General features: G+C 45.5%; 1 protein-coding gene across 1 annotated transcript; it reads right to left on the reverse strand.

Annotated features, from left to right (window-relative positions):
- Nucleotides 1-3,782: 3,782 nt before the first annotated feature.
- Nucleotides 3,783-9,945, reverse strand: LOC124702908. Its single transcript, XM_047235092.1, has 3 exons — nt 9,092-9,945; nt 7,585-7,880; nt 3,783-4,305 (listed from the first exon to the last, which is right to left on the reverse strand). The coding sequence occupies exons 1-3, from the start codon at nt 9,826-9,828 to the stop codon at nt 3,956-3,958; spliced, it is 1,383 nt and encodes a 460-aa protein (XP_047091048.1). The 5' UTR covers nt 9,829-9,945; the 3' UTR covers nt 3,783-3,955.
- Between the last annotated feature and the right edge of the window lie 9,519 nt (nt 9,946-19,464).

The raw sequence follows: 19,464 nt of genomic DNA on the forward strand, positions 1-19,464 counted from the left end.
GTAGCACAAACACCAGATCGAAATGAATTGGTGCGGGTAAAACTCCAGATTGATGCGAATTGGAGAGTATGATTCAATAGTTTTGCATAGCAAACAACTAAGAACTAGGGTTTATCTTAAACATGGTCTAAAGCTAGTTTGGGGGCGTCCTGAGAACTTATATAGGAGTTCAGGACGAGCTCAGGTCGAAAAGGTATGAAAATAACCGACCCAGAATAGATCTGGTCGAGACAGACTCGGACTCGGCCGGTCTGGGGGAGCAGTCGACCGGGCCTGGGACCGGGCAGGCCGGTTCAAACCGGGCCTGGCGCCGGGTGCTGACCGGGCGCGGGAATTGCTCTTCAGTAACCCGTCCGGTTGGCGTCAGCGTGTAGTCTGGTTGGCGCCGGGGTGGATCCGGTGTGTCGTCCGGTTGGACCGGGCCAATGACCGGGCACGCCGGCGCGGCGGCCGGTCTGACCGGATGCTGGGCCGGCCTGGACTTCATCTTCCTCTCTCGCGCATGCCTCCCGCTCCTCCCTCGCGCGTCCATGGAATATCTTCATGTCCAGCTCCTTGTCCAGCTTCACGTCCATCTTTACGTCCAGCTGCTCCTCTCCTCCTCGTGCGATGCTTGCTCCCTCTTCATACCTGATCATACATAAGCAATAACACTTATGCTGTGTTTGGATGCACTGAATTGAGCTCCGAATTGAATTGGCAATGGAATACCAAATCAACCAATTCAATGGAATACCATAATTGTTGTTTGGATGCGCATGGCATTTGTTTGCAGAATCAATAGAACAATTGAATTCTAAAACCTGTTTGGATGCACATTGTGTGGAATTGATTTTTTTTACTTTGAACAATATATATTGTGTAATATGAATGAAAATAAACATGTACATCCGAATGTTTCAATAATATTTGTCACATAACATGTTTTATTTCGAGATGAACAAAAAAAAACAGAAAAATATCCAGAAAAAATGAGTTGGATCTGGATCGGGAGGCAGCAGTGCCACCTTCGTCGGTGGCGTCGACCCAGGGCTACACCGCCGACCTCCCCGAGGAGCTCCTGGCCGTCGTCTTTGGCCTGCTCGGCTCCGCCAACCGCAAGCGCTGCTCCCTCGTGTGTCGCCGCTGGCTCGCCGCCGAGGCTGCCTCGCGCCTCCGCCTCGCCCTCGATGCGCGGGCCCCGCTCCTCGCCGCGGCCCTCGGGATCCTCGACCGCTTCTCCGCCGTCTCCAACCTCGCGCTCAAGTGTGACCGCCGCGCCGAGAGCGTCGGCGACCCGACCCTGGTCCTCGTCGCGCACCGCCTCGGCCCCGGCCTGCGCCGCCTCAAGCTCCGCTCCCTCCGCGCCGTAACCAATGTCGGGGTCGACGCGCTCACCTCCGCCACCGTTAACCTCCGCAAGCTCTCCGTCGGGTCGTGCGCGGGCAGGAGCGAGGCGGGCATGAGCGAAGCGTTCCTCGGCTCTCCAATTCAGAGCCAATACAGAGGTCTGACCCTCTGAATTGGTACCCAGGTAAGTTAGCCGCGCGGGGGTGCCCTCGGAATTGGTCCGACGATTCCAGGATCCAATACCGAGCGCAACCAAACAACGGAATTCGGCTATTTGGACCTCAATTCCAATTCCGAGCCTCAATTCAGTGCAACCAAACAGAGCATTAGGCAGTATAAAGTTCTCATCAATCAAAGTATCGTTTAGGAACAAGTTCACCTGTTGTTTAAGTAGCTTCGCACGAGCCCTTGTAATAGGTCCAATCCTAACTTCATTGGACTTGAGCTTCACAGCAACTTCATCTTCATCAATCAATGACGGAGGTAGTAGTGAGGTAGGGATGTCCTCATCATCTTGCGTCGTGTGCGGCCTAGCCTCGGCGACCTCATGGTCTTCCACCCCGTTCCGCCACCTCTTGTCCCCAACGGCGCCGTTACGCTTCCGGAGATCAATCAGCTATCCGCGATAGGCAAACTCAACTAGAGGGACTTCCTCCTCAACCTCAAGCGCTCCTACTCCTTCGGCTTCGAGCGGAACGTCTCCACGGAGGCCACATCCTCTCCTCAGTGCTCCCGTCCATCGTCCTCCAAGCTTCGGTGCAGGGACACCGAGGCGATACTCTTTCTAGACCAGTTGAGTCCCTGAACCCAACAAAAACTTGTCGGACAGATCTGTTTGGAGAGAGATGGGAGGAAAAGGAAGAATAGAGGAGGAACAAGATGGGTGCAGACATGTGGGTCCCACGTCCACCTCAGCTCCTCAGACACTTGTGTTGTTTTTTGTTTTTTTTGAAACGAACCAACTTTTATTCATATGAAATAGAGTACAGAGTTCAACCAAGAACACACAAAGAGAGAAAACAAAGAACAACAAAGCTTGCACTCTCCATCTTCAACCTCAAGATCGCCACCGAGGACGACCACCGCTGGAGCAGCAGAACCCCTAGCCCTGAGGCGTTGACGAGCCGCAGCGACCAACAACTCCGAGGAGCTGGATCTGGAGACGAAGATCGAGCATCGGCCGGGGGCACACCCCGAGCTCACGCTGCACCTGATCTGGGACCAACGCCACAGATCAACCACCTTCTTACCACGAACCTGCAAAGCCGCCGTATTGGATCCCCTCCTCCGGTCTTGGACACAACGCCAGATCCGCCGCCAGCACAGATCCGACGAGAGAACGAAGAACACGAGCACCACGCCGGGCCTCGGTGACGAGCCCCGAAGAGCTCCGCCGCCGGAGAAGGCCACGTCGACCGCAAAACACCCACCGCCAGCCCCACCTCCTCCTTGGCGCCGCCGGCGAGATCTCCTTCCTACCCTACCATATGTACATGCCGGAACCGGGGATCCCCCACCCTCCCGCCGCCGGAGCGGCCGGCGGAGGAGGGAAATCCCGCGGCTCACCGGCGAGCACGCGGTGGATCGGCCGGAGTCGCCCAAAAAACGCCTCTCTCTCTCTCTCTCTCTGCTACAGTGATGGGAGAGGATAAGGCCTACAGAGTCGGCAGTTTCACTTGTGGAGCTTGTTTTACACTTGTGTTGTTAACTCAACCCTTACAAATGGCCCCACCGCTTAGACCTGTTGTCAATTCTTGAGACGTGAATCAGTGAGATTTTAACGCCATGCCCTGAGACTTGTTAGTTTTCTAATAAATTAGCAAAATAGGTTTTGACTTAGAGCAAGTACAATAAATTTTAGTCAACTGGTTATAAAGATTAAAATAGTATATTACTGCTTAGTTGGAGGAGAGAGGGGAGTAAAGAGAAGAGGAGGGGGCTCCTATGCGCAGCTCTAGCACGTGCTCCTAGGCCCTTTATGAGAGTGAAAGATGAGTCATACATTGATAAAATACTACATTTTTGTAGCTCGCTATTGTATATGTTGGCTCTAAGTTGGCTATAGATGACATGTACTTGACTTATAGCCAGCAACTAGCTATACTATTAAACTGTTATTAACCTACCCCAATTATGGCAATTTTATGTAATTTACTCCATTTTGGCTAATGCCACCAACCAAACTGACCCCAAGCGATTATAAGATACACTGCATTGGTGTGTGTGTGTGTGTTGCTAGCGATCACACACAAAAATGTAAACAAATGATACTACGATATTTACATGGTAATAAAGGCTAGATCATCTATAGAAACGACTGCAAACCGTGACCGTCGTTGCCATGGCAATGCTAGGTGGGCACCAAACAGAGTAAGCAGCCTTAACAGTAACCACTTCAGCAGCCGCTATCTAGAGCCTCTGCGCGAGGAGCATTCATGCAAAGGATCAAACAGTTAAACACTCAAAGCCAACTTGGGATTTCACATGAAAAGGGATGACTAAATGAAACAGTTCAAATAGTTCTGCACTGCATCTAGTCAGATAGCCTCCGAAATGTGGCTGTCGCTGTCCACAAACTACTCCGATTTATATAACTTAACATACACACCTCTTAACAGGGTTGGTCCTAATCAGACAAATCAATCTCTTTTCTACTCTTTATTACAACATTTTGCTTCGACTCCGTGTCAAGCACGTCCAAGTCACTCGCCGTGCCCAAATACCCGTAGAGGACCCATGTCTGTTGCCCCTTCTCATCCACCTTCACAAACATGGGGTTACCTCCCTCAACATAAGAGGGGATGCCCCGGGTCTGGACCCATTGGTCCCATTGCAGGCGTCCATGGCCTTCCGCCTCGAAGAGGTCAGCAAGCCGCACAGCTTCTTTGAGACCAGCCAGGTTGCTTGCAAATCTCACCGACATGGCTCCATCCTTGCCAACGAGCGGCTTCACAGTGACACCACCAAAGCCCATTTCTGGAGAACACATATTAATAGATATAGGTCAGTACTTATATCACGTGCTTACAGCCCAACAGTAGATTCAACTGTTATTTGATAGATATGCGAGTCAGAGGGATGTATGCATGTGCACTCCTTAAGTTGCAGAAATACAAATGCAATGTTGGAGAAAAATAGACATACATTTTGCAATAATTATAAACCACTCACATGCATCGAAATAAGTATGCAACTGCAGGGAAACCATATTCTAATTAGCTTGAGTAACTATGCACCAAGAGCCAAGTATATTTAGAGTATCAGTGTTGGGTTTGTAACAGTGTAAGACAAACCCAAATCAAATGTGAGCTGTGAAAACAGAAGGAGGCCTTCAAGTCATTTTCGAACTTTTCTCCCAACAAAGATGTCCACACATAAGGGTGTGCCACGTGTATGGAAAAAAAACTGGGGCCTTGATAGCTTGTAGCAGAAACTATATCTCAAACTGTGGAAATCTAGCATCGCTGTTTAACCTATTCCTTATCTCATCCCTATCTCAAACAAGACCAAACTCCTAACTGTCCATGGAATGTTTCTGCTCAAAGTAAATGAAAAGTAAGTCGTACGAGATAAAATAAAATAAGCCTCGACTCTTATGTTATCCCAGAGGCAACCTACCCAGCCAGGGTGACACAAACTGCGGACCACTCAAGTCTAGCATACCAGAGGCAACCCCCAGTTTTTTGCATGGCGCTGTACTTCATAGTATCATACCAGATTGGAAGAAATAGTATAATATGCATAAGCATAGTATGCACAAGCCATCAACCATACTTGAACAGACCTAGTTTCAGCTTCTGCCGTCTGAGCAATGCATGAACAAAGCTCCTTTTGAACCCCAAGACAAATACCAAGAGAGCAAAGTGAGTATGTTTAAACACCAAGACTTAACTTCATGGATCGCAGGGAGTGCTTTATTAATACATGGCCCACGTCTCATACTCACAAAGTGTCTAGGAGCCCATGCTGCAGCTGACTCTTAACTTAGAGTCGGCTTACTTTCTCTCTCTTCCAACTAAGCAAAAATACAATATTTAAACCCTTATAGCCAGCTGCCATCACATTTGTGTGCAATTGTACTTGCTCTAACAATTTGTGTGCCCACCTCACACCCTGATGAAGAAATGGAGGTATGCATAACCCCCTAAACCAGGATTAGTGTGCTCTTAACTGATGTGGCTGGTTTGTATGACTAAACGACACTTAAACAAGAATTGTTGATGATGTGGTTTTTTACCAACCACCGGACACGCTCTTTGGCTTGTGCACGCTGAACTATTTACAGCTCCCCCATAGGAAATCTGAACATGTTGCTCTGGGCAAGTTAACAAGCTAGGCATGACGCCTTTGTGGAGAGCACGAAGATCCTCTGCTGGTAGACAAGTGGGCAGCTACACGCTAGTACTAAGGGCTGCTCCATTACTGCTCCACCATGAAGTGCAACTGAGGGGAGGGACAGAACAAAGTCAGGTGCACAACAGTGCTACCTTTGGCCAGTCAGCCTCTGCCTCTGTCAAAAAGCGAGCTCCGGATGATCAACTTCTGGTACCTGACGAAGGGAGGCGGGGCCACAGAGGAGAGGGCTGTCAGCATGGTGTCGGTCACAGGGCAGCCATGGAGCGGGGGCTCTTTCAGGTGGTCCCCTGCCAGAGCAGGTATATTATTCCATCTGCCATTTGAGGCCAAGGCCATGACCGGCTTGCTCGGCTGCCATGCTGAACAGCCACATCCACGTCCCACCCTCCAGCATCCCCAGCAACCTTTGCAACCCTGGCGCTTACCTCTTTGTCTCGCTGGGAAAATCCCTATTAAACCAACCGAATGGAAGAGAACGAGTTGTGTGGCCAGTGATGGCGTTGCACTTACGATACTTGCCTACGTGTGACACCAGGATAACAGAACCCTTGTTTGGAAAGCACTAATCCTGGTTTAGGGGGTTAAGTATATCTCATATTAGTAGACTTTTGGACTTCTTCAAAAATTATACTCCCTCCGTCTTATGAAACCTGTCTGAGATTTGTCAAAATTTGGATGCATCTAGATGCTATTTAGTGTCTAGATACATCTGAATTTAGACAAATCTCAGAAAACTTTGATGGGAGTGGGATGGAGGGTTGTAAGTGCCTGCTGCAACAACTGTAGTATAAAAGCAAGTAATACTTGCAAAACCCTCAATATTAACACAGCTTCTTATAGATATAAACCCTATTAGAACCAACCTCAATCTCGGCACATTCGAGATAAAACTATAGGGAAAGCCACACTAGGGCTTCTTTGGACAGGCAGGGATTTACATCCAATCCCTTGAATGAGCATGAATTTTACTTCCAGTTAAGACAGGCCTAAAGAGAGAACGGGGTAGACCACACTTGGCATGGGAGGAATCCGTAAAGAGAGATCTGAAGGACTGGAGTATCACCAAATAACTAGCCATGGAAAGAGCAGCGTGGAAGCTTGCTATCCATGTGCCAGAACCATGAGTTGGTTACGAGATCTTATGGGTTTCACCTCTAGCCTACCCCAACTTGTTTGGGAATAAAGGCTTTGTTGTTGTTGTTGTTAAGACAGGCCTAAATGCCTAATCCCTACCTATCCAAATAACCCAAAAAGGTTCATCCTGTGACAGGTAAAAGATCATGAAATGTTCAGAACTTAAGATGCAATCCAACCTTTTGAAAGCACACAGCATTGGCCAATGTAAGACATGCTAATGATTACACTGTTGGAATGCAAATAAACTTCTTCTAACCAAGCAGATAACATACTGTCAGCCATGTCATGTACAAATTAGAAACAATATGACAGCTGACAAAAGGTGTAAGAACAAAGGAGCTGGAATAAATCAGACAGACCAAAAGGCTTAGAACATTTCCAGCTGAACCACAATGTCAGCAACCCTGCTCTTTCCTCAAAGTATGGTAAAAAACTAAGAGGGAAGAAAATTATGAAATGCCATTTCTGGAGATCATATTGTTGGATTAATCCTTCCAAGAGGAAAGTGTGATTAGTCCTTCAGAAAAAATACCACTAGGCTATTTAAATTTTCATAGGTATCCCCCAAAAGGGGCTTTATTTTTCTAGCAGGGCCATGACGTATTTAAGGAAAATGGTTTTATGAAGCTTTGACTTTGGTCCATGCAATTGATTTGTAGCGCTCATTTAAAGAAATATGAAGACGCAAAACATCACAATCTCTGCTCATTCATAAGTTAATCATTTTGAATCAAAGTCACAGAGCAAACATTCGATAAGTACCTCTGAGCTTGCTCTCCATCTCATTATTACTCATGGCTTCCTTTTGCCCATCGTTCCTTGACTTGTACGTGTTCTCAACTATGATTGTTGGTGGCCATAAAATAAGATCTCCTCGATTGGCTTCAGCGTCAGCATTAGACAATGTTTGGTAAGCCTTTTTGTGTACAGGATCTACGGAGTAGTTCCAACCCATAAGAACACATATGGCTTTGTGCAACCCAAGATGATCAGCACGAGACTCTGGATTCTTCGTATTATACGAATGATTGAGGAGTGCATGCATATCTACAGAGTCCCTGTAACCAAATTATGCATAAAGCTATCTTCAAAGGAAATAACATAAAATTTTCTTCAGAACATTCATAAAACTGTGTTATAAAACATGCATGCAAAGTACATAACTAATCGCTTCCAAATGGCTGAAAAGGTTGCTAAAATTCCAAGAGCAGCGATATACGTTAAGAAGTGTAAGAACAAAAAAAAACAGAAAGAATGCTTAAAGCAAGAAAGGGAGATTCTACCTGTTTAGTCAAATAGTTTTGCTTGCTACTACAACTTAACATGAAAGTAAAGGCATAACAAGGTAAAAAAGCTAACAGCATGGGCAAATGAGCCCAGCTGAAATAAAGAACCAAAAAACGGGCAATAAATTTTGGTCTCCATATAAAGAAAACTAAACCATGTGAGAAGAAAAGTGAGGATAAGTTTTTTCCAAATAGAAAGTAAAAAATGTTGGCACAAAATTAAGAATGGAAGAAGAATGGGCTGCATAAACTACTTGATCAAAGTTTCAGTCTGAGTTCTAGGGCCCATCAGAGTTAACCAATACTACGTCCATTCCAATGAATAAGGTCTATTTTTTTTTGAAAAAGCCAACTGTGTAAAGTTTGACCGAGTTTTTAGAAAAAATCCTTAACATATACAATAAAAAATCAATATCATTAGATACACCATGAAATATATTTCATGTGGTATCTACACAATATTATAGTTGTTTATTGCTTTTCCTAAAAGTTTGGTCAAACTTTACTTAGCTTTCACCCTGTATAACATGAATATGCAGAACTGTTTTGAGCTGTGGAGATGGCTAAACACTAACCCTTGCCGCCTTTCTGAACAGTTAAAATTGAAACAGTTTTCTAGAGGAATGTTTGGCAACTACCAATGTTTCTACAAAATAAGATGCTAGATGGAGTAGTGCCTAACGGGCTAAGCACGAGGGTGACGCCTAGCACCTAGGTATGGTAAATTGCCAGTTGCAGTTCCAAATCAACAGAGACATGCGACATCAATCAGAAAGGTTTGTTCCATCAGCTAAATTGCATTGTCAGCTATGAATATCCTAGTAACAGCACCATGCTATGTATACATTGCAATCGCCTCCAGGACTTTGCTCTTATACTAAAGAGCTAACTACCTACACCAAGCTGGCAGTATTACTTGTGTTGGCTATGTGAGTCAAAAAAGAGAGGCAACGATGCAGCATTTAACCATATCCACAACATACCTATTACAGACGGCGCACTTGTAATTCTTGCCATTGGCCAGGTAACTGTTCTTGACCTCGGTGTTTTCGTTAATCATCCTCACCATATTAAGAAAGGAGGTCGGCTCCACCTTGACCTGCTTTGCAACAGGTTTCTGCTGCTGTTGACGGCCCGAGGACTCACCGGGGCCGCCACCATTGCTCTGACCCTCCCACTTCCGCTTTGCGGGCGGCCCGGGCGGAGCTGCAGCGTGCATCAGTGGCGGAATCCACCTGTTAGGGCCAGGTCCCGGGCCGGGCGGGCCTAAGTGGGGCAGAGGGAATATGGGCGGAAGCGACTGGCGGAGTTGCGGAGGGGGCTCGAGGGGCAGCGCGAAGTAGGTGCGGACGGTGCCGTCGGAGAGCGCGACGGTGCGGCGATCGAGGGACTCGAGGCCGTACTGCGGCGGGGGGCCCAGGACAGCCATGGCGGCGTCGACCGCGGCGACGGTGAGCAGCGGGCGCGATGGGGGGAGGGGCTGCTGCGGCGGCGGCTGGAGGTGCGGGGACGGGAGAAGTGGGGAGGGGTTGGGTGGCCCGTTGGTGTTATGGTTGGGGTGAGAGGGGGTGGAGTGCGCGGCGTCGGCGGCGGCGGGGAGGGTGCGCTTGGTGTTGGGATCGGCGGCGGAGGAGGAGGAGGAGGATGCCGGCTTGGTGGAGGGTTGCGCCGTCGCTGGCGCCGGCGGAGGAGGCGGGTTGGGCTTGGCGGCGGCTTTCATGGCGGAAGATTTCTTGTGGGCTGGCTAGGGCACTGGATTGGATTTGCGGGGGAGAAGGGTGGTTGATGCGAGCGGGGATCGGAGAGGAAAGAGGAGCCGAGGCCGCTTGAGGCGAGGTTTTTTTTCCTTTTGTTTTGGTGTTGTATTAAACCGCGGTGACTTGTAGCTTGTACGGGTGGCGCCCCGCTGTCACGGAGACGGTGATGGGGAACCCGAGAATAGTGAAGCTCACCCATAAGATCACAGAATGAACTCTCTCTGACGAAAGTATGTCACTCATCTGACCCTTTCAGCCACCCTAAATAAAATCTGACCCTTTTAGGTAGCACCTAAGGGCGCGTTTGGTTGCCTGCATCTTCTTGTCTCGCATCGGACTAGCAATTTTTGGTCCGTTTGGTTGCCTGGGCCGAGCCGCGTTCTTGCACGAACCGGTTCTCAAAGAAGTGTCGGACCAGGCCCTGGAGGAACGGTCGATTCGGCAGTTTCCAGCGGTGCATGCAAATCTCCACAGCTGCTGATGCAAAAGGGAATCTTCGGCGCACGGACGGAGACGAGAATGGAGATGGCGGGAGCTACGGCGCGCATCGGCGAAAAGCGAAAAGGGGGCGGGAAGGATTCTGTCACCTCCCGCCGCGCCCCATGGCCTATTTCTACCCCCTCCTCCACTGTCCCCCCCCCAATTTCGAGCTCCTCCTCCCGTCAGCAAGAAGGTAAGAGGCGCACGCATCTCCGGTCGGCGACGGTTGCAGCGATAGCGGCAACGGCGAGTACATCTGGGATGCGAGTCATCATCTACTTCCTGGTCCAGCGCATCTTCACCTCCGGTGATGACTGTAAGTCATCCCCATACCGCGGCAATGTTTAGATCTAGGTTAGGAGTAGTCAGATCTTGTCTAGGGCTTGGTCTTGTAGCAGGGGTTAGTTCGGATCGTGGTGAGCTATCATGATCTTGCTAGGATTCGACAGTTCCGGTTGCTACTGCCATGATGTTGTCTAGGGTTTGGTCTTGTAGCAGGGGTTAGTCCAATAAACTACTTATCTGATTTAGGATGAAATTGTCTGGTTGCTACCGTTGCCATGAACTGCTTATCTGATTTAGAATGAACTTGTCCGGTTGCTACCGTTGCCATGAACTGTTGTCTGATTTAGGATGAACTCGTCTGGTTGCTACCGTTGCCATGAATTGCTTGTCTGATTTAGGATGAACTTGTCCGGTTGCTACTGTTGCAATAAATTTCTTGTTTGATTTAGGATGTACTATGATGTGTGTAGGACTCCTTCTGCGGTGACTTTAGCCAGGTGCTTGTCTGCGTTGGGGACTCTCAGATCCCTTCGCAAGTCCCTGATTTGCAGCCCACGTATGATTCCAAGGTCACCCCTCTGCCTGTGTCTGACCTGGTGGCTCAGGTAGCGGCAGAGGTGGCAGCTAGGTTGGCCACCACTAAGAAGAACAAGAACTGCTGGGAAGCGGAGAGGGACTTGAAGACCGGGCAGGAAAGGAATGCCACCATCAAATGACTTCCATTCATGTCCAACTTCGTGTTGGAGAAGATGTGTGGCTTGATCCAGAGTGGGGTGAGAACTGACAAAGGCTTGAAGGAAGTCCATCTCAAATCCGTGGCGAAGGGCCTAGCTGAGCATTGTGGTGTCTCCGTCTGCTCCACTCAGGTGTACAACCACCTGAGGAAGTGGAGGCAGAGGTGGCTCACCATTAGCAGGCTCCGCGATCTAAGCGGTGCTCAGTGGTGCGAGGACACCAAATTCTTCGTCCTTGAGGGTGAGCACTACTGCGGGCACGTCGCGGTGAGCACCTCACTAACTCAGTCCTCCTCATTAACTTTTGTGATCAGCCACGAGCACAACTAACATCATTGTCCCTTTGTATTGTAGGATCACCCAAAGGACGCGGAGTTCCTCAATGTGCCCATCGCCAACTACAACGAGATGCATACCATCTTCTCCTTCGGCCTCGCCACCGGCAAGTACTCCATGGGATCCAATGATCCCCTGGGCTCGGCTGCAGCAAATCCTGCACCTGAGGATGCTGAAACCCAGGAGTCCGACACGGTGAACCTCGATGCTGACAAGCACGACGTGCCTAAGAAGCCGACCGCTGGCAAGAGGAAGAGAGGTGCCTTCGTCGATAACGAGTTGGTGGCCTTCACCAACATGAATGTTGCTGTGAAGGACGTCGCACAGGCCATCAGGGACAACAAGCCCACGGACATGCACCCTGACCTGTACAATGCGGTCATGGAAATGCTTGGCTTCGCCGAGGATGATCTCATGGCCGCCCTCAGCCACCTCGTCGACCATAAGGCCCAGCGTTCCAACTTCGTCGGCATGATGGAGCCACACTGCGTCCTCTGGCCGAGGCACTACCTTGGCAAGTACCACGACAAGGTGTAGTGGTGCCCTTGAGGGGGTGGTTCAGGGATGCGTGTGTGGAGATGGTGATGATGATGATGTATATTCTGGCAGTAGCTAGGATGAAAAACATTTGATGGCCCCCTTTTGTAAGTATGATGAGGTGGTATATACTAACCCCTCAGGTGATGGTGAACTTAACGGTGTTAGGATGAGACACCCACTTTTGTTGTGGTGGTAGGACGACACCATGGTAGTTTAGGATGAACTTCTAATCAACTTTTGGAATGATCATGCATGCCCCTGTTAGATTATCATTTGTTGTCAACACTTGTGTTGTTATATTGCTCTTTTTTGAATTGCTTCATGGTTGTGATCGCTAACTTCTTCTTATGCCATACTAGTGGTATGTGGTGTTTCGCGGGTGGGTTCGAGGAATCTACAGCTCAAGCAGAGTCTGTCAAGATCAGGTCAATGGCTACTTGATACGTCCCAAACGTATCTATAATTTCTTATGTTCCATGCTACTTTTATGATGATACTCACATGTTTTATACACATTATATGTCATTATTATGCATTTTCCGGCACTAACCTATTGACGAGATGCCGAAGAGCCAGTTGTTGTTTTCTGCTGTTTTTGGTTTCAGAAATCCTAGTAAGAAATATTCTCGAAATTGGACGAAATCAACTCCCAGGGTCCTATTTTTGCACGAAGCTTCCAGAAGACCGAAGGAGTCACGAAGTGGGGCCACGAGGCGCCGCCACAACAGGGCGGCGCGGCCAGCAAGGGGCCCGCGCGGCCCTGTTGTGTGGGGCCCTGATGGCGTGTATTTCACACGTTCGTTGGGCAACCCCAAGAGGAAGGTATGATGCGCACAGCAGCAAGTTTTCCCTCAGAAAGAAACCAAGGTTTATCGAACCAGGAGGAGCCAAGAAGCACGTTGAAGGTTGATGGCGGCGGGATGTAGTGCGGCGCAACACCGGAGATTCCGGAGCCAACGTGGAACCCTGCACAACACAACCAAAGTACTTTGCCCCAACGAAACGAGTGAGGTTGTCAATCTCACCGGCTTGCTGTAACAAAGGATTAACCGTATTGTGTGGAAGATGATTGTTTGCGAGAGAAAATAGTAAAACAAGTATTGCAGCAGATTTGTATTTCGAGTATTAAAGAATGGACCGGGGTCCACGGTTCACTAGAGGTGTCTCTCCCATAAGATAAAAGCATGTTGGGTGAACAAATTACGGTCGGGCAATTGACAAATAGAGAGAGCATAACAATGCACATACATGACATGATAAGTATAGTGAGATTTAATTGGGCATTACGACAAAGTACATAGACCGCCATCCAACTGCATCTATGCCTAAAAAGTCCACCTTCGGGTTATCATCCGAACCCCTCCGGTATTAAGTTGCTAACAACGAGACAATTGCATTAAGTATGGTGCGTAATGTAATCAACAACTACATCCTCGGACATAGCGCCAATGTTTTATCCCTAGTGGCAACGACACAACACAACCTTAGAACTTTACGTCACATCGTCCCGGTGTCAATGCAGGCATGAACCCACTATCGAGCATAAATATTCCCTCTTGGAGTTAAAAGCAAAAACTTGGCCAGAGCCTCTACTAGTAACGGAGAGCATGCAAGATCATAAACAACACATATGTAATAACTTGATAATTAACATGACATGGTATTCTCTATCCATCGGATCCCGACAAACACAACATATAGAATTACAGATAGATGATCTTGATCATGTTAGGCAGCTCACAAGATCCAACAATGAAGCACAATGAGGAGAAGACAACCATCTAGCTACTGCTATGGACCCATAGTCCAGGGGTGAACTACTCACTAATCACTCTGGAGGCAACCATGGCGGTGTAGAGTCCTCCGGGAGATGAATCCCCTCTCCGGCAGGGTGCCGGAGGAGATCTCCAGAATCCCCCGAGATGGGATCGGCGGCGGCGTCTCAGTAAGGTTTTCCGTATCGTGGTTTTTCGCTTCAGGGGTTTCGCAACGGAGGCTTTAAGTAGGCGGAAGGGCCGAGTCGGGGGCCTGATGAGGGGCCCACACCATAGGGCGGCGCGGGCCCCCCCTTGGCCGCGCCGCCATGTGGTGTCGCCACCTCGTGGCCCCACTTCGTATGCTCTTCGGTCTTCTGGAAGCTCCGTGGAAAAATAGGCCCATGGGTCTTCGTTTCGTCCAATTCCGAGAATATTTCGTTACTAGGATTTCTGAAACCAAAAACAGCAGAAAACGAGAACTGGCACTTCGGCATCTTGTTAATAGGTTAGTTCCGGAAAATGCACGAATATGACATAAAGTGTGCATAAAACATGTAGGTATCATCAATAATATGGCATAGAACATAAGAAATTATCGATACGTCGGAGACGTATCAAGCATCCCCAAGCTTAGTTCCGCTCGTCCCGAGCGAGTAAAACGATAACAAAGATAATTTCTGAAGTGATATGCCATCATAACCTTGATCATACTATTTGTAAACATATGTAGTGGATGCAGCGATCAAAACAATGGTAATGACATGAGTAAACAAGTGAATCATAAAGCAAAGACTTTTCATGAATAGTACTTCAAGACAAGTATTAATAAGTCTTGCATAAGAGTTAACTCATAAAGCAATAAATCAAAGTAAAGGCATTGAAGCAACACAAAGGAAGATTAAGTTTCAGCGGTTGCTTTCAACTTGTAACATGTATATCTCATGGATAATAGTCAACATAGAGTAATATAACAAGTACAATATGCAAGTATGTAGGAATCAATGCACAGTTCACACAAGTGTTTGCTTCTTGAGGTGGAGAGAGATAGGTGAACTGACTCAACATAAAAGTAAAAAGAATGGTCCTTCAAAGAGGAAAGCATCGATTGCTATATTTGTGCTAGAGCTTTTATTTTGAAAACATGAAACAATTTTGTCAACGGTAGTAATAAAGCATATGAGTTATGTACATTATATCTTACAAGTTGCAAGTCTCATGCATAGTATACTAATAGTGCCCGCACCTTGTCCTAATTAACTTGGACTACCGGATCTTTGCAATGCACATGTTTTGACCAAGTGTCACAATGGGGTACCTCCATGCCGCCTGTACAAAGGTCTAAGGAGAAAGCTCGCATTTTGGATTTCTCGCTTTTGATTATTCTCAACTTAGACATCCATACCGGGACAACATGGACAACAGATAATGGACTCCTCTTTAATGCATAAGCATGTGGCAACAATTATTATTCTCATATGAGATTGAGGATATATGTCCAAAACTAAAACTTCCACCATGATTCATGGCTTTAGTTAGCGGCCCAATGTTCTTCTCTAACAATATGCATGCTCCAACCATGAAGGTGGTGATCTCTCTTACTTCAGACAAGACGGAAATGCATAGCAACTCACATGATATTCAACAAGGAATAGTTGATGGCGTCCCCAGAAGCATGGTTATCGCACAACAAGCAACTTAATAAGAGATAAAATGCATAAGTACATATTCAATACCACAATAGTTTTTAAGCTATTTGTCCCATGAGCTATATATTGCAAAGGTGAATGATGGAATTTTAAAGGTAGCACTCAAGCAATTTACTTTGGAATGGCGGATAAATACCATGTAGTAGGTAGGTATGGTGGACACAAATGGCATAGTGGTTGGCTCAAGTATTTTGGATGCATGAGAAGTATTCCCTCTCGATACAAGGTTTAGGCTAGCAAGGTTATTTGAAACAAACACAAGGATGAACGGTACAGACAAAACTCACATAAAAGACATATGGTAAACATTATAAGACTCCATACCGTCTTCCTTGTTGTTCAAAACTCAATACTAGATGTTATCTAGACTCTAGAGAAACCAAATATGCAAACCAAATTAGCAAGCTCTAAGTATTTCTTCATTAATGGGTGCAAAGTATATGATGCAAGAGCTTAAACATGAGCACAACAATTGCCAAGTATCAAATTATCCAAGACATTTTAGAGTTACTACATGTATCATTTTCCAATTTCAACCATATAACAATTTAACGAAGAAGAAACTTCGCCATGAATACTATGAGTAGAGCCTAAGGACATATTTGTCCATATGCTACAGCGGAGCGTGTCTCTCTCCCATAAAGTGAATGCTAGGATCCATTTTATTCAAACAAAACAAAAAAAACAAAAACAAACCGACGCTCCAAGCAAAGTACATAAGATGTGACGGAATAAAAATATAGTTTCGGGGGAGGAACCTGATAATGTTGTCGATGAAGAAGGGGATGCCTTGGGCATCCCCAAGCTTAGACGCTTGAGTCTTCTTAGAATATGCAGGGGTGAACCACCGGGGCATCCCCAAGCTTAGAGCTTTCACTCTCCTTGATCATATTGCATCATACTCCTCTCTTGATCCTTGAAAACTTCCTCCACACCAAACTCGAAACAACTCATTAGAGGGTTAGTGCATAATAAAAATTCACATGTTCGAGAGGTGACACAATCATTCTTAACACTTCTGGACATTGCATAAAGCTACTGGATATTAGTGGATCAAAGAAATTCATCCAACATAGCAAAAGAGGCAATGCGAAATAAAAGACAGAATCTGTCAAAACAGAACAGTCCGTAAAGATGGATTTTATTAGGCCACCAGACTTGCTCAAACGAAAATGCTCAAATTGAATGAAAGTTGCGTACATATCCGAGGATCATGCTCGTAAATTGGCTTAATTTTCTGAGCTACCTACAGGGAGATAGACCCAGATTCGTGACAGCAAAGAAATCTGGAACTGCGTGAGTAATCCAAATCTAGTACTTACTTTACTATCAAAGACTTTACTTGGCACAACAAAACTCAAAACTAAGATAAGGAGAGGTTGCTACAGTAGTAAACAACTTCCAAGACACAAATATAAAACAAAAATACTGTAGTAAAAACATGGGTTGTCTCCCATAAGCGCTTTTCTTTAACGCCTTTCAGCTAGGCGCAGAAAGTGTGAGTCAAGTAACATCAAGAGACGAAGCATCAACATCATAATTTGTTCTAATGATAGAATCATAAGGTAACTTCATTCTCTTTCTAGGGAAGTGTTCCATACCTTTCTTGAGAGGAAATTGATATTTAATATTACCTTCCTTCATATCAATAGTGGCACCAACGGTTCGAAGAAAAGGTCTTCCCAATATAATGGGGCAAGATGCATTGCATTCAATATCCAAGACAAAAAAAAATCAACGGGGACAAGGTTATTGTTAACCATAATATGAACATTATCAACTTTCCCCAAATGTTTCTTTTTAGCATTATCAGCGAGATTAACATCCAAATAACAGTTTTTCAATGGTGGCAAGTCAAGCATATCATAGACTTTTTTAGGCATAACGAAATACTTGCACCAAGATCACATAAAGCATTACAATCAAAATCTTTGACTCTCATTTTAATGATGGGCTCCCAACCATCCTCTAGCTTTCTAGGAATAGAAGTTTCAAGTTTTAGTTTCTCTTCTCTAGCTTTTATGAGAGCATTTGTAATATGTTTTGTGAAAGCCAAGTTTAGAGCGCTAGCATTGGGACTCTTAGCAAGTTTTTGTAAGAACTTTATAACTTCAGAGATGTGGCAATCATCAAAATCTAAATCATTACAATCTAAAGCAATGGGATTATCATCCCCAAGGTTGGAAAAAATTTCAGCAGTTTTATCACAGAGCGGTTTCAGCGGTTTTAGCAGTTTCGAGTAATTTTGCGCGCTTTGCACTAGGAGTAGAAGCATTGCCAACACCAATTATTTTACCATTGATAGTAGGAGGTGCAGCAACATGTGAATCATTAGCATTGCTAGTGGTGGTAATAGTCCAAACTTTAGCTACATTTTCCTTTTTAGCTAGTTTTTCATTTTCTTCTCTATCCCACCTAGCACGCAGTTCAGCCATTAATCTTATATTCTCATTAATTCTAACTTGGATGGCATTTGCTGTAGTAACAATTTTATTTTCAATATCCCTATTAGGCATAACTTTCGATTTCAAAAGATCAACATCAGAGGCAAGACTATCAACTCTAGAAACAAGAATATCGATTTTATTGAGCTTTTCCTCAACAGATTTGTTAAAGGCAGTTTGTGTACTAATAAATTCTTTAAGAATAGCTTCAAGTCCAGGGGGTGTATTCCTATTATTGTTGTAAGAATTCCCATAAGAATTAGCATAACCGTTACCATTATTATAAGGATATGGCCTATAGTTATTACTAGAATTGTTCCGATAAGCATTGTTGTTGAAATTATTATTTTTAATGAAGTTTACATCAACATGTTCTTCTTGGGAAACCAATGAAGCTAACGGAACATTATTAGGATCAACATTAGTCCTATCATTCGCAAGCATAGACATAATAGCATCAACCTTATCATTCAAGGAAGAGGATTCTTCAACAGAATTTACCTTCTTACCTTGTGGAGCTCTTTCTGTGTGCCATTCAGAGTAATTAATCATCATGTTATCAAGGAGCTTTGTTGCTTCACAAAGAGTGATGGACATAAAGGTACCTCCAGCAGCTGAATCCAATAAATTCCGCGAAGAAAAATTTAGTCCTGCATAGAAGGTTTGAATGATCATCCAAGTAGTCAGTCCATGGGTTGGGCAATTTTTAACCAAAGATTTCATTCTTTCCCAAGCTTGAGCAACATGTTCATTATCCAATTGTTTAAAATTCATTATGCTACTCCTCAAAGATATAATTTTAGCAGGGGGATAATATCTACCAATAAAAGCATCCTTGCATTTAGTCCATGAATCAATACTATTCTTAGGCGAGAGATAGCAACCAATCTTTAGCTCTTCCTCTTAATGAGAAAGGGAACAATTTTAATTTTATAATGTCACCATCTACATCTTTATACTTTTGCATTTCACACAATTCAACAAAATTATTGAGATGGGCAGCGAGCATCATCGGAACTAACACCAGAAAATTGCTCTCGCATAACAAGATTAAGTAAAGCGAGGTTTAATTTCAAAGAATTCTGCTGTAGTAGCAGGTGGAGCAATGGGTGTGCATAAGAAATCATTATTATTTGTGCTAGTGAAGTCACACAACTTAGTATTTTCAGGGTTGGCCATTTTAGCAGTAGTAAATAAAGCAAACTAGATAAAGTAAATGCAAGTAAACTAATTTTTTGTGTGTTTTTGATATAGAGTGCAAGACAGTAAATAAAGTAAAACTAGCAACTAATTTTTTTGTGTTTTGGTATAAGTGCA

Source organism: Lolium rigidum, chromosome 3 (assembly GCF_022539505.1).
Source record: "Lolium rigidum isolate FL_2022 chromosome 3, APGP_CSIRO_Lrig_0.1, whole genome shotgun sequence".
NCBI classification, from domain to species: domain Eukaryota; kingdom Viridiplantae; phylum Streptophyta; class Magnoliopsida; order Poales; family Poaceae; genus Lolium; species Lolium rigidum.